Below are 13,804 nucleotides of genomic sequence, written 5' to 3'. Positions count from 1 at the left end.
TCATACGCTGCCAAAGAAGAGATTGGACATTGTTCTGGGAAAGAACAACAACCCACAAACCCTCCCCCCAAAACCTCTGCGACTTTCCATAATAGGAACCAGCTTTAGGACTGCATGCAATTATAAAACATTCACTATTTATAAGAGAAGTACTAGCTCTATTGTGCTCACAGGAGATGATGTCTTTTCAGAAAAAAATCCACCTCATGTAAGCCCAGCTCAGCTGCTTCTAGGTACAGTGTAGAACATGCCACGAACCTCCCTGGGTTTGTGTAAGTTTTAATAATTAATAGCTGTAGAGTGTTCAAACCGTGATAGTTTATTTAAATACAATCCTTCTCTGAGTCCTAAATGATTAGGTCACACTTCAGTACCCCAGGATTTGAGATCCAGCCAAAGACCACAGAAATCTTTGCCTTCCCCAGAATCCAACAGAAACCTACCCCACACCTCCCAAAGCCTTGCAGGAAAAGCAAAGGTTGGGGAATCTCAACATGGAGCCCCCCAAAAGCTACAGTCCCAGAGCCCCCTGTGCAGCTCTACCAGAGGAGCACAACTGCAGAGTTTCAAGGTTATACATATTTTCAGTGCCTGTACATGGTACACCCCATCACAAAGGCAACAGACCACGGGAATGGTGGGGGAAAAGGGCAGTGTGGGAGGCACTGGTGGGCTGGCATTGTTCTGGAAGGTTTTCATGGAGCTGCAGCTCCACCTGTCTTGGGAGAAATGCCATTTTCAAAAATTCTTACATTTCTCTACACTCCAGTGGTTACAGAGAAACACTTGAAAACAGAAGCCAAGCAAACCACAAAGATCAAAATTCAGATGGCAAATGCAAATCAGAACCATCCATCTTTTATCAGTTCTGTCATTTGGCATCTGGCGGAGAGCACAGTTTTGAGGATGACTCTGGTGCTGATAGGTGTGGTTTGCTAACTCCCCCAGGTGCTGATGTTGTCAGGTTATTCCTCCCTGTCCAGCCTTCCTCCAGTACAAGATACACACCTCTTGATATGACTCTTGCTATTAGAATGAAGTGTAATATGTATTTGCCAAAATTACTCAACTGTTTTTGCGTGTTTCAAACAAGGAACGTGTCCTAGATGTGCTTTTGAGAGCTGTCAGATGTAAATGAGAGCAGGAATACAATCCATGGGGGGGAACTGCCAGCACAAACCCCATCCTGGTGGGCCATACACATCCTCCTGACTTTGTGGTGGGCTGGGTTTGGCACTGCCAGGGGAGTCTGCCATGGCAACCTGCAGTTCATTGTTCACAGCATCAGTCACCAGACATGCAATTCCACCTGGTGCCAAGGAATCCCAGGAAGTCACCACCATTAAATGCACCAAGTCTTTTCACACTCCTGGACAAACCCTGTGCAAATATAATGAATGTATACAGCTCAGGAAGGGGGATGTGCCAGAGAAACTGAACACTGCAGGTCCATGGGAACCAGGGAACATTCACTGGGCTGGAGAGTGGTCACTTTGTTGTTCCTCAAAAGCCACGAGAGATATTCAGTTCTTACAGTGAACACTGGGGACAGCTCTTGACACACATTCTGAGGTGGCAGGACTGGGATAGGTCTGTTTACTTCTGTCCCCAAATCCACAGGCCACCAACCCTTCCAAAAACCAGCAAAGGCACTCCCTCAGCCTTGGGGCAGACCTGAACATGAGGAGGTCAGACCTTGCTACAATGCTTGGAGAACTGCCAGTTTGTCATCTTGGTATTCCCCATGTCCCTCGTGTGCTATGGATCTTATGTGAAAATAAATATTGAAAAATTAACTGGCTGGTGACATTAAGAAAACTCAAATGAGCTAAAGCTGGAACTAATTTTGGAAGACCATCTAATAACTGAAGAGAGTGTGGATAGATACCTTCAACTATCCTTTCACTAAGAATGGTCAACACATACTTTTGAAGTTTCTATTTTTTTCTTTCGTTTTGTTTTGAAGCAAAGGAAACAGGCTTTTAAAAAATATGAACAGTATGGAAACTCTCAAAGGAAATCATAATTCTTCTTTAAGTATTCTTCTGAACAGCCTTGACAAGTGCTTAGAGATCCAGTAAAAATCTCCCCAAATGTCAAATATTATGACTCACTGTGTCATTCTGAAGATACCACTATCACAATGCAGGACAATTCTAGGCTAGGTACCAAACACAGCATCCAAAAAAAAGATATTTTTCATGCAAAACTTGGAACATTGAAGGATCCTTCCTGTTATTTTTCCCATCTATCATTCATTAGGGAGCTCACTTGGGAATGCCTTGCAACTAGAGCAGCCTCATCTCAGAAAGAAAATACCTCTTGGTCATTATTTCAGGCCCCACCAATGATCAGTAGATGCTGCAGAAAGCATGCCAGGGAAATAAAATACTTTTTGAAAAGCAAAACCCAAGGCACCAGCTACACAGTGTCTTTCTCATATTTTATTCAGTCAGAAAATATCTGGGCCAAAAAATCTGCCCTCAGACCTGAGAACGCAACATTCATTGGTCGCTTTAATGTCAGTATCAGAGGAAAAATGTGATCCTCTTTTGGTTTTTTTTTTTTTGGAGTGACACAGGGCTGCTTCTCTGTGCAGCAATTAAAGGTCTAGTCCAAGTTTCTCACTGGATAGTTATGTGAACCTAAAAACAAACCGGACATTCATCTTAGGCCAACTCCTAGCAGCACTGATTCTCTTTGTGGAGGATATTTGAGCATGCTAAAACAAGAGAAAACTTCAGTGTAATGCTTTCCCAAGTGTAGAAAACCATCCAACCTCCCCATTTTCCTCTCTCCTACGTGTTCTCAAATCACAGCTCCAATTTGGGTACTTATGGGTTTCTGAAGCACTTCTATAAAATGGACAGGAAAAGCACAGTTATGTTTCTTTTCTAATCAGTTAAACTACTCTTTTAATCCCAAATAATGATTTTTGTTCCATCAAGGCACACTTATTCTTTTTAATCAAAGCTGAAAAGAATTGGTAACATGCAAGCAGATGCTGGACAGATGAAGAGGAGAGTCTGATATAGCACAAAATATTGCAGTTTTCAGATTAGAACCAAGTTATAGTGACAGGTGGAACTCTAACAGGTGGCTCTCCCTTTGCTGCTACTTTGTGCAAAAATAAAATAAAAAAAAAAAAAAAAGGAAAAAGGGAAAGAAAAAAAAAAAAAGAGAGAAAAAATCTCCGTACAATAGCCAAGGTATTCTTCTCCTTCTACCTTCCTGGTTGCCTTCACTGGCATTGTCTTTTTCCTTTTTTTTCTTTTTTCTTTTTTTTTTTTTTTTCCCCCCCTCTTGAAACTTCTTCCTGGTCTTATTTTTCAACAGAATCATGAATTTCACGGGGCTTTCCACAGGGCTCACTGCTTATGAAGGGCTGCCAAAAAACACGCTTGGGCTTTTCTGTAGCCTTCCCCACGTCTCAGAATGAAGCCAAAACAACAATAGGGCAATAAAGATGACTTTTACACACAGTTTAATCATCATCTATCTTTTTTTCCGTTCTGTGCTGTCATGAGAGCTATTTATTTCATGCCCCATTAGACTTCTAAAACCAGGATCCAAGCTATGCTATTCCTCCCTAATCAGTAAAAGAGAAGCTGGATGCAGTAAAAGTATTTTACTTATTTATCTTTAAGTGAAACTGCAGTTCTGAAAAGACAACACAGAGAACCAATTTGCAACCAATGAGTTCAATGATTCTTCTTTTGTTCCATGTGTCAGTTGGGTGATACTTGGTTGTAATATGCTGACGAAACCACATAGAAAATATCTCTGTCCTTAATGCAGGAGAAGCTTTAGTAGGGCCTGCAAGACTCGCAGTAAATATGCTGTCGAGAATTTCACAATATTACTTGGGAAAAGGAACGTGCTTATGGTGAAGGAAGGATGGAGAAGGCCTGGCCTGGATCCACAGCATGGAAACTTCCAGGCTGCACAGGGTGAGTGGTTAAACTGTGTGTTGCAACATTCTGAACTCTGCCAGGTAAGTCCGAATGGAACTCGTCTCTTTGCTGCTAATGAAAAACACCATGCTGTTCTTCTCATAGGAGACTACTCATTTTGTATCTAAGAAATTGTATTGGAAGAAATGTTTTCTTGTGTTTTGTTTTCCCCTTCCCTCTGTTCAGTCATTAAAAAGAAGTCAGTGCCAATTGGAAGTTTCAGGACACTGAACCTAAAAGTGGTTGGGTGGAACAGACAGGGTGTTCCTCCAAGGAAGTAATTCAGTAAGGAATGTTGTTGATGTTTGATGAAAATGATTTGAGGCTCATCTTAGAAAATAGAAAAATGAATTTTTTGCTTCCAAACTATTTCAACTTGCAATGAATAAACGAGAAACTGTGAAAATCCTTCAGCAGCAAATGCTATTGTGTTAGATTCAAAAACATGAAAGAAATCACCTGAAATGCACTGTAGCAAATTCTGCATGACCACTGAAGTTTGCTCTTGCTTGACAAACACTGCCCACAATACTTTGCAGGCAAAGAGTTACTTAATGCTTTTTATCCTGTCTTAATTGTTAAAAACTCACAAGTTTTACCAGGTTTTGTCCTGTTAAGTGGGAACCCTTGAGTTCAATTCCACACTGGGATTCCAACAGTGGCTTATTTTTCAGATTCAAGGAGGAATTCTCTCTAACCTTAAGGTTCAACAAAGGGAGAATGGGTAAAACCAGATCTGGGCAGGGAAATAATGATCCTTTCACTGCTTCAGAATTTTGAAGAAGGAATGTGTTCCATGCACTGCTGAAGTATGAAAAACCATATTCAACATCTCAAATGCCACACAATACAGTGTGTGAAACATTAACTGAACCAGACAATTTCCAGTGCCCCTACAAGGTGGTGACCTGCCTAAAGCACTGTTCTTCAGAACCACTGTGTCTGGAAAGGATCTTAATTTTGCTGGACACGCAACATTTTGAGCTGTATTAATTCATATGGATGTCTTCCAGTTGTTTGGAATGAGCTGAGGATCAGTTGAGTTAGCCACACAATCTAGTGCAGCAGGTCACACCTGAGATGCCACAGATCTTGTGAGATGTCCTTCCTGGGCTGGCAGGGAGGACACTGGACATGCTGTGGATTCCTGCTGGTCTGAGCAGGGGGTGGGGAACGGGGGCTGGAGCCTGTTAAAAATGCTTTGTCTCCAGCACTCCTGCCTCTGCTCCCTGCTCCAGAACTGCCATGGGATACAGCCTTTCATGGACTCCTCCAAAAGGGCTCCTGCCCTCAGGCTGCAGCTCTCCAAGAACTGCTCCAGTGTGGGTCCCTTCACAGCACACAGCTCTTCAGGAGCTGATTCCCCTGTTTCCCACTGTGCTCCTTGACAGACTGGATTCAATGACTCTCACATCCCATTTGAGGATGAATTCACTCTACTCATCCTGAAGGACAGCAGTAGCTGACATTCCACCTTCTTACAGACATGCTCTGCTCCTGATGAACAAGGAGCAATTCTCTGGTGTATGTTATTCCACAAACACGACACTTTACATTTTACAGATGGGAGAGTTTGACCAGAGGAGATCCTGGAGCTGAGCACTCCAGATTAGCAGGACACCCACACAGGCTGAAGACAGGCTGCAGCACTGCCAGTTGCTGTGCTATTTCCTCCCAGTATGATCAGATAAGAGTCCAATCTGATAGCAGTGACATGTGGTTCTCTCTTCATAAAACAGGGCTGGAAATGGGCTTAGGCTCTTGAACAAAGCCCAAACCTTCCAGGTCTTCCAGCACTTCTCATTCCTAGTTACACAACTGGGAAATGTGGGTGCCTTTTTGTGTTTCATGCAGAAAGCAAGTACACTTCACATCTGCCAAGTAACTAAAACTGAGAAACTTCCATGTAAGGCAGAACTCCTTCAAATAAAAAGGAAGAAAACACACTAAACTCCGACCACAATTTTCTCTGTCTTGAAGACATTATGGCTGAAGTTCCAAAATTTAAAAGGAGTTGATAGTTAAGTACTTGTTTAAGCCTTCAGCATTTATTAGGCAGCCCAGATCCCTGTGGAACCACAAGGCTGAACCACGCCACCTCAAACCTCCTTGTTCCTGTAAGAAAAAAACTCAGGGGGAAAAAGCAGCTTCAGTGCCATGATCCAGCTCAGCCTGTCCAGGGGTCACTGGCTGGCTCACAGAGCCCCATGGGTGCCACATGGGTGCCACCTCAGTGTCACAGCAGTCAGAGATGGCAGGGCTCCAGCACACAGGGACAGCCACCAGCCCCTCCCAGCTGCTCTCCCTGGAGCTGTTTGGCTGCAGTGGGTGCTTGGCTGTGGCCAGACACAGTTACCACCACAGGACACTCCAGGAAAAGGGCTCAAAATCCCTCACAGGGAATTGGGCTCTAAAGTATTAGAGCTGCAAAACTCTCAGATACCATCTACCACAGGACACCACAAGGTCCCCTAAGGTAAAACAGATCTTAGCTTTCTCTTCCAAACATATCAAACCATAAATAGTTCCTAGCTTTATTTTATTATTATTTATTTTGAGAGAGATTTTTTTCCCAGTGATACAAACTGCTTGCAGCTTTTTCCCAGGGAAGAAAACTATTTTAAAACACTTGCTCCTGCCCTCTGCCATTGGTTACTGTGTATTTTAGTAAAGACCTATTTTCAGACCTAATTTTTTTTTCAGATGTCAGAACAAAGAGATGAGAGCATTGTTGAGGCTTTTTAGGATCTTTAGCAAACAGGAATATATTTCCTGGTTGGGTTTTTTTTTTTGGTGTGTAAGTGCTACATATTTCTGCTGCTAAAATCAGACAGGAGGAGGAGAAGTCACAGCAAACAACAAAACCAAATAAACCAGCAGGCAAAGCACCAAAGCATTCAAAACACCCAGGACATGTTTGGTGCAGCCCATTTGCTCCTCCCTGTCAGTTTGGACCCCACTTCACGGGGAGGCACAGAGGGCACTGAGGCTGAGGACAGAGTGTCTTTGGGACAGGACAGGACAGGACAGGACAGGATGAGATTCTGTGTCTGAGTCGAGGACTGTGATGGTCTGAAGAAGGTCTGAAACAGTAATGAAAGGAACAAGGAATGGAAGGGAAAATCTCTCTGAATTTTGCCCTACATCCCTACACCACCAAGCTGAAGGGAGAACACAATGTTCGTATGAAGAGCTGGAGACAGGCCAGCTACAGCCAGACAGGCAGAGATTAGCAAGACACAAAAAGGACAAGAACCAGGGTGACTGATCTAACATGTGTCCTTCTCTTTTGATGGCCCTATGAGTGTTTCTCTGTGAAGGGAAGGAGAGCCTACAAAACTGCAAGGAGGAGCTGGAAACCACCAAAAGTCCAAGCAGGTCATAAACCAGCCCCAGACTCCTCAGAGCAGGCAGGATTTGGGTACAAGATTGTCCTGGAGGAATTACATGTTTATAATTTAGCTTCAGGATTAAAATAACCACTTGGGCAGAGGAAAAATAAGACATCAGCTGACAAAGCCATCAGGATTCTGCTACACGGCATCAATGTCAGTTTGGCTGTTCAAATACAGGCAGCAAATATTGAAAATATTGATTTGAATAATGGTGAGGAAACCTGGTAATGGTGGGTATGGGTTGGAAGCTTTTTTATGGCATTCAGCTGTCTGCCTCCACTCCTCTCAGTTTTGTCTTCTTTAACTTGCATTTACTACTTCATGGAATCTATTTGTAATTCCACATTGTTTTAAAGTTAATAGATGGAAAAGAACTAGGAAGGAGGTTATTGTGTGAGTGTGGGCTGCTTTTTGGTGTGGGTTTTTTTTTCTTTTTTTAAATGAAAGTGAAATGGGGCTGGAGTGTGGGAAATTCCTTCCTCAGCAGTCACTTAACAAATTGGACATTTTTCATCTACTCTGAGTCGGGGGAAAGACTGTCAAAGAATTTTAAAAGAAAACACTGCAAAATCTTATTAATTGAAGAAAGATTTTTGGTCTTCATTTTTCCAACCAGTGAAAGCAAAATTCATCCATCATAATTTGGGATATTGTTCCCTAAAAAGGCTATAACAAGTAAAACCAGGCAGACAGCAGATAGAGAAGGAAAACACTAAGGTATGGAAAAAGCCAAAGCCTGGATACTGTGACTCTGTCAATAGTCAAAATTTTCAACACATTCATTTTTAATTTGTATTTCATTTAGGAACATAAGATTTACTATCATGATTTAACCATTATCCAACTAAGCCAAGGGGGACCTTGACTATTTCTTACAGAACAACACACATACACACTCTTGGATCTTCCTCCCTGCATTCAGACTGGGTTGTTGGTGGTTGTGTTTTGTTTTTTTTTTTTTTTTTTTTTTTTTTGTATTGCAGATACATTTGTTCCACAAATGCAGAGTTTACTGAAATATCGCTGCAGTGTTACCAGCATTGTGGCATCCAAGGAGGGATGAGGGATTCAGGCTCCCTGCTTGGCAGGGGAGAAAAGCAGGAATCTGCAATGTCTGAGCTGGGCACCTCCAAGCTCAGGTTAGTGCAAACACCCCAGGCCATCAGTGCAGAAACAGCTCCAGTGCCAGAGAGACCACTCCTGACTGAACGTGGGGTTAACTGCAGCTGAGAAATGCCATTTGTACATAGGAACAACAACTCTTGCATAATTACACTGATAAAAATGGATGGTCTGGATTTGTTCAGCCACAAAACCCAGCCAGTCAACCTTTCAAAGAAATTTCTATTTTCCATGTAAGCACTGGTGAGGAAAAAAAAGGCAAAAAAAGGTTTACTTTGTCTGTTTACTTGTGAACAACAGAACTAAGTATTTGGTATAAGTGTATATATATATATGTATATATGTGAGTAAGAATAATATTTGGGTACAACATAAAGACATATCACCTACATTTTCTGTCCTGCTAGATCCAGCCTGGCTATGGATGTTTGTGCCCTTTCAGGCACTCAGAGCTCATTGTCCCCCAGACAAAACTGCTTCCTGCACTGCACAGCCCTGCCATTCTTTGTTCATCCACATGTAGATCAGATCCATACACTTGGCAACGCTGCAGCACACACAGTTTGATAACACAACATTTAGCACAGTCAGCACCAGAGAGAGGCAGGTACCTCAACACACAGTTCTGAGCACAGGAATAAGCATTCCTGACCCCTACAGTGAACTGCTTTCTCTCTGAACTCTTGGCCTTCATACGCTATGCAATACTGAACTCATCTGCACCTCCTTTTCTTTTTTTGTGTGTTTAATAGATACTGCCATAGTAGTGTCAGATATCCCTTCAGTACAGAAAGGTTCATCTGAAGAGAATACACTCAGAGATGCCCTGGATGTCACAGGAGACTCCAGTCCAACTCTTTGGTCAGTAGTGCTCTCTCTTTCCAGGTCAGACACACAGACCATTTCAAGGTGTGCTTTCATGACTTGCCTCTGTGCTTCCGTGGCATTTCCTCCACTTCTGTTCAGCCAATTGAGCAACTTCACATGATGCTCCATTTTTTGTGTTTGGATTTAACTCATAAGGGCCCTCAAAACCACTTCTCAGGTTTGCTTGGTTTGTGTGTACTTTGGTTTGGCTTCAATTCTTCCAGCCATTTTATACTGCTCCCTGCCCTGCTCTGAGGGACATTTCAGCCCAGCCAGCTGCACTGCAGTCAGTCCTCCCAGGTGACTGATCAGGTTTTCTGAAATATGCCCCTCCAAAACGGAGATAAAGCAGGTTAGGGCAATTCTGGTATCACAGTTCACTAAACTCCTCCTATTTTAAGCAACACCAACTATTCTAACCCTTCAGATTCTAATCTAAGCAACACCCCTATTTTCACAAGCTTTTTCACCTATGATTCACATTACATTTTCTGGAAGTATTTCCTACTTTTCTTTAAAAATTCTTCTTTTTTCCAACTTTTTTCTTTCATTTTTTTTTCAATCCAGCTTATTGCCTGCACTATGATAGCACATGCTTATTGTGTGGTTGTGTATTACCCACATGGCAACACTGAGGTCTGGGATTTGACAAACTCCTGGTAAGCAGTGTAGGCACAGCACAGACAACACTCAGGCAAAAAAAAACAAAAAAAACAAAAAAAAAACCCAAAAAAACCTGAAGCCAAAATTCAACCAAACAAAACCCACTGGAAGTTGAGTAAAAATATTTCAAAACTGACCCTAAAAGTACCACATGAGTTCCCTGGCCATTATCCAGAGGGCCATTTGAGAACAAATTCCAGCCTCGCTCTTTTCTACCTTTACTGTCTGGAAAAAGAAAAATTCTGCAATAATCCTGTGGAAAGGAAAGTGCATTTGCATATATGCTGGATTCAGTTCCTTACTGGCTATGTCTTTTCTTGGCTGGTCAAATCCATTTCCTGTTGTAAATGTAAAGACTCTGCCTCCTTGCATTGAGTTTTGTTAGAAACCACCCAAGAATAGCTGACATAAATAGTGCACAAGTAAGCACAATGGGTTCAACATCCTACAAGCAAAACTCTTTACTCTGCTAAGCTGAATTTTTTTTAGGTTTTGGCAGAAATATCATTTTAGAGACCCAATAAATGTACTTTTGAGTCGTAAGGCTTTTCTCAGCTGAAGATTTACATGGGCCTCCTTTGTATCAGCCACAAAAGTATTTTAGGAGTTTGGAAATTCTAGAAGCTTTCCTCCTGCCTTACTCAGCCACTCAAGCTTGATCCTCATTAAATCCCTTGACATGTAATATATTCCAGCATACAAGAAGCCCTTCATTGCTTCTCCATGCTCAGGAGGTAATAACCCCAGTTTCAAAGGCTGGAGCAGGAACTCCTGCAGGTGTTTCCTTACCCTCCACACCGAGCCAGGAGGGCTGGGCTAATGCTGTGTGAGTGAGTCCACGGAATGCTCCAGAATGGCTTGAGGAAAACCAGTTTTAGATTCCACTTTGGAGAGTCTTTGCTCTCACAGATGGTTTAGGAAGGAATTTATCTGCAGTGCAGGACAGTACTGGAGACACTTGCCCCATTTCTAACTCCATCACCAACCCCTGTGACCACAGACCCAGCAGCTGACTGCTCCCTGACCCGGGTCACACCTGGGACAGCAGCTGAGCCTGCAGCCTCCTACACAGCCTTTGCTCACCCACTTGTGAAATGGGGATCAGGAATTTAGCAGCACATCCTCAGGCTCACTGTGTTTATACATGCAGACCCCTGAGATGTCAGGTGAAAGCCATGCCCCTTAAGCCAAGGTTTTCCAAGGTTCAGGACAGGATCAGGCTCAGCTCACCACTGAGAATGTGCACGTTGAAGTAGAGACTTCTCTGACTCCTTAAATACTGTTTTTTAATGCATTTTACAATGAGGCATCAGTATTTTGACTCAGAAAAGTGGCTACGTTTGTGAGCACATATACTGCAATATTAGTAAATTTAACATTTTTCCAGGAAGAGATTCAGATTGTTTCAAAGGGGACTCCATGTTCAGTTAATTATATGCTTATGCACTAAATAAACATGAATTTGGACCCTTCCCTTCAGGCACTTCTCAAGGATTCCTGTTCTCTGGTCGTGGCCTTTTCTTACCTGTGTAATTAGGAGGGCAGAGACACACATAGTTGTTGATCCCATCCACACATGTAGAGTTATTCTCACAGTCATTATCTTCGCAGTCATCTGGGTTTATTTCACACCTCTCCCCCTCATACCCAAGAAGACAGGAACAGCTTTAGAGAAATACATATAAAAAAGAAAAAAGTTAGCATGAATCTAAACAGAAAGGAGGTTTGAGATATCAAACTGAAATTAAAACATATAAAAGTCAGCTGGAGCCAATTCACTGCTGCTGTGGGGCACAGAGGAATTTAACCCCAAGTGTCTGGTGAGGGATGCAGTCTGATGGTTCCTGGGGTCATGGAATTCTTTACAGGAGACAGAAATCATCCTCAGGAGCCAGCCTCTGCCATGCTCCCTTTGCTTGCTTTATTGATAACTGGCCCTTAGCTGATGTAAGCAACTCCAGGGCAGGAGAATAAACATTCATCACAACATTCAAATCCTTGGCTTCCCTGTTAATGTTTTTGTGAGAATGTGGACATCTGCCTGCTGAGGACTGCACAATCACAGGACAACTTGGCAGCTCTTGGATACCTCGGTCTCTTCAAAGAACAGCAGCTTGAGTTGAGTTTACAGACATGAGCATTTTCTTCTCATTACTACTCTGTCACTTGTCCAAACAAGAAATGTTTGGGAACGATTGCTTTTACAAGTGCTGTAAGATTTCAGTACGTCTGCAGCTCCCCCAACATCTATTTGGAGAAGAGCTGATGATGCCCAGATAATTCAGCTAAAACACAGACCATGGCAGAGCCAGTAATGGTTCTGTGAGAATGTGGACACTAGTGAAGAATAATTGCACTAGACATTTCACCTCACAGGAGTGTGATGTATGGTCCCTAGAGGGAGAGTAGCAAACTAAATGGTTGAAGAATGACTCGAGGCTTTTTTTTTTTTGTAATCTCCATTTCCTTTCTAGATCTGGAAGCTACGGTTACAAACAGAACCTTTATATTTTAAACTATCTGTAAGTGATGAAGAGGTGGAGACCAGAGATTCCTAAAAGAGAGTCTAAAAACAGGAGTTAAGTGCTCCAGTAATATCAGGGGCTTCTGAGAAGCCAGCAGTGATATTTGAAATGTCAGTTTTGAAGTGCCAGCATTGCTGTTCAGTAGTCACAGAAAGGGCTGTTTGCAGTCCCAATCCAAACTACACATTCACTCTGCTGTTCATTTCCTTTCTTATGCAGGCTCTGGTGGCAGAAAAGGAACTGAACAAATAAAAAGCACTACTGATTGATGAGGATGAAAACCAGAAAGCACTACAGCAGTCACACTAATTGCCATCCACTGCTTTTGGAAACCAGGAGCATTTCCAAGGCAGACATGGCTGCAGGGTCTGTTTTCAGCTCCGATGGACGACGTGGACCTGAGGTGGTTATCTGCTTTGTGCAGGTGGTTAGCCTGCTTTCCAGACCAGCTTTGTGCAGGTGTCATGGGCTGGAGATGGCCAGAGCCCTGGAGAATAAGGAGCTCTTCAGACTCTGTGAAGAAAGCAGCAGGACTTTTTCTTCCCTTCCTCCTGTGTGCCACAGCCTGAGCTGAGTACAGAGATTGCCAAGGGAGGGATGGCACAAAGCTCTGCATCCACCCTCAGAAGTCTCAGGCTGGATCATGAGGGTCAAGTTAGATTCCTCATGATGTGCAATCTCAGAAAGGAGTAATAGAGAGGAGAAAAAATGGGAAGGGGATGTGTCTTGAGCCATCACAACAGTAAGAGCTTTCAGATGGGTATAGAAGAGGGACACTGGTCACATTCAGAGTCATCTTCATTCTGCAGGGACCATCCACAGGTCATGACAGTTAGAAAACCTTCACCCTGAATAACCGAAACCAAACTGCTCCGATAAATCCAATTTAGGACATAATAAATCAATAAGGAATATTTTCTTTTCCTGTCTCAAGCTCATTATTGCTAATAAACATGTCCTCTTGCTGACCCAGAGCCAGAGGATCACAGGAGGCAGAGAAGAAAAAAGAGCTGGCACACCATCTTTTCTGGCAATGCAAGTGTCAGGGAGAGGGTTAAAGACATCTCATTAAATACAGTGATACATTCATCATGTCTTGCTTTCTGATTACAAACCCCCATTTTCAGGGGTTTATAACTCGATCATAAAAATATGCTCCAGGCTGCAACTTGGAAGACAAGTTCTCAGTTTGGGAACAGAAATGTTTCTCTCTATTTAAAGAAAAGCAACAAGAGTGGCTTTGTGCTGTTGGTTTTTTATGCGAACATAACACCATTTT

The 13,804-nt window shown here is 42.7% G+C and overlaps 1 protein-coding gene across 3 annotated transcripts in view; it reads right to left on the bottom strand.

Annotated features, from left to right (window-relative positions):
- SLIT3 (slit guidance ligand 3) overlaps positions 1–13,804 on the bottom strand; it is a 471,665-nt gene that overhangs the window by 35,172 nt on the left and 422,689 nt on the right. For all 3 annotated transcript variants that reach the window (XM_066328946.1, XM_066328944.1, XM_066328945.1), the window contains exon 28: positions 11,526–11,665. In XM_066328946.1, coding sequence (XP_066185043.1) covers positions 11,526–11,665 — 140 coding nt within the window. The remainder of the gene's footprint in view (positions 1–11,525; positions 11,666–13,804) is intronic.

This window comes from Sylvia atricapilla, chromosome 14, assembly GCF_009819655.1.
Source record: "Sylvia atricapilla isolate bSylAtr1 chromosome 14, bSylAtr1.pri, whole genome shotgun sequence".
Classification (NCBI taxonomy): Eukaryota; Metazoa; Chordata; class Aves; order Passeriformes; family Sylviidae; genus Sylvia; species Sylvia atricapilla.
Note: the sequence above shows the minus strand (reverse complement) of the source record. Positions and strands in the feature narration are given on the sequence as shown.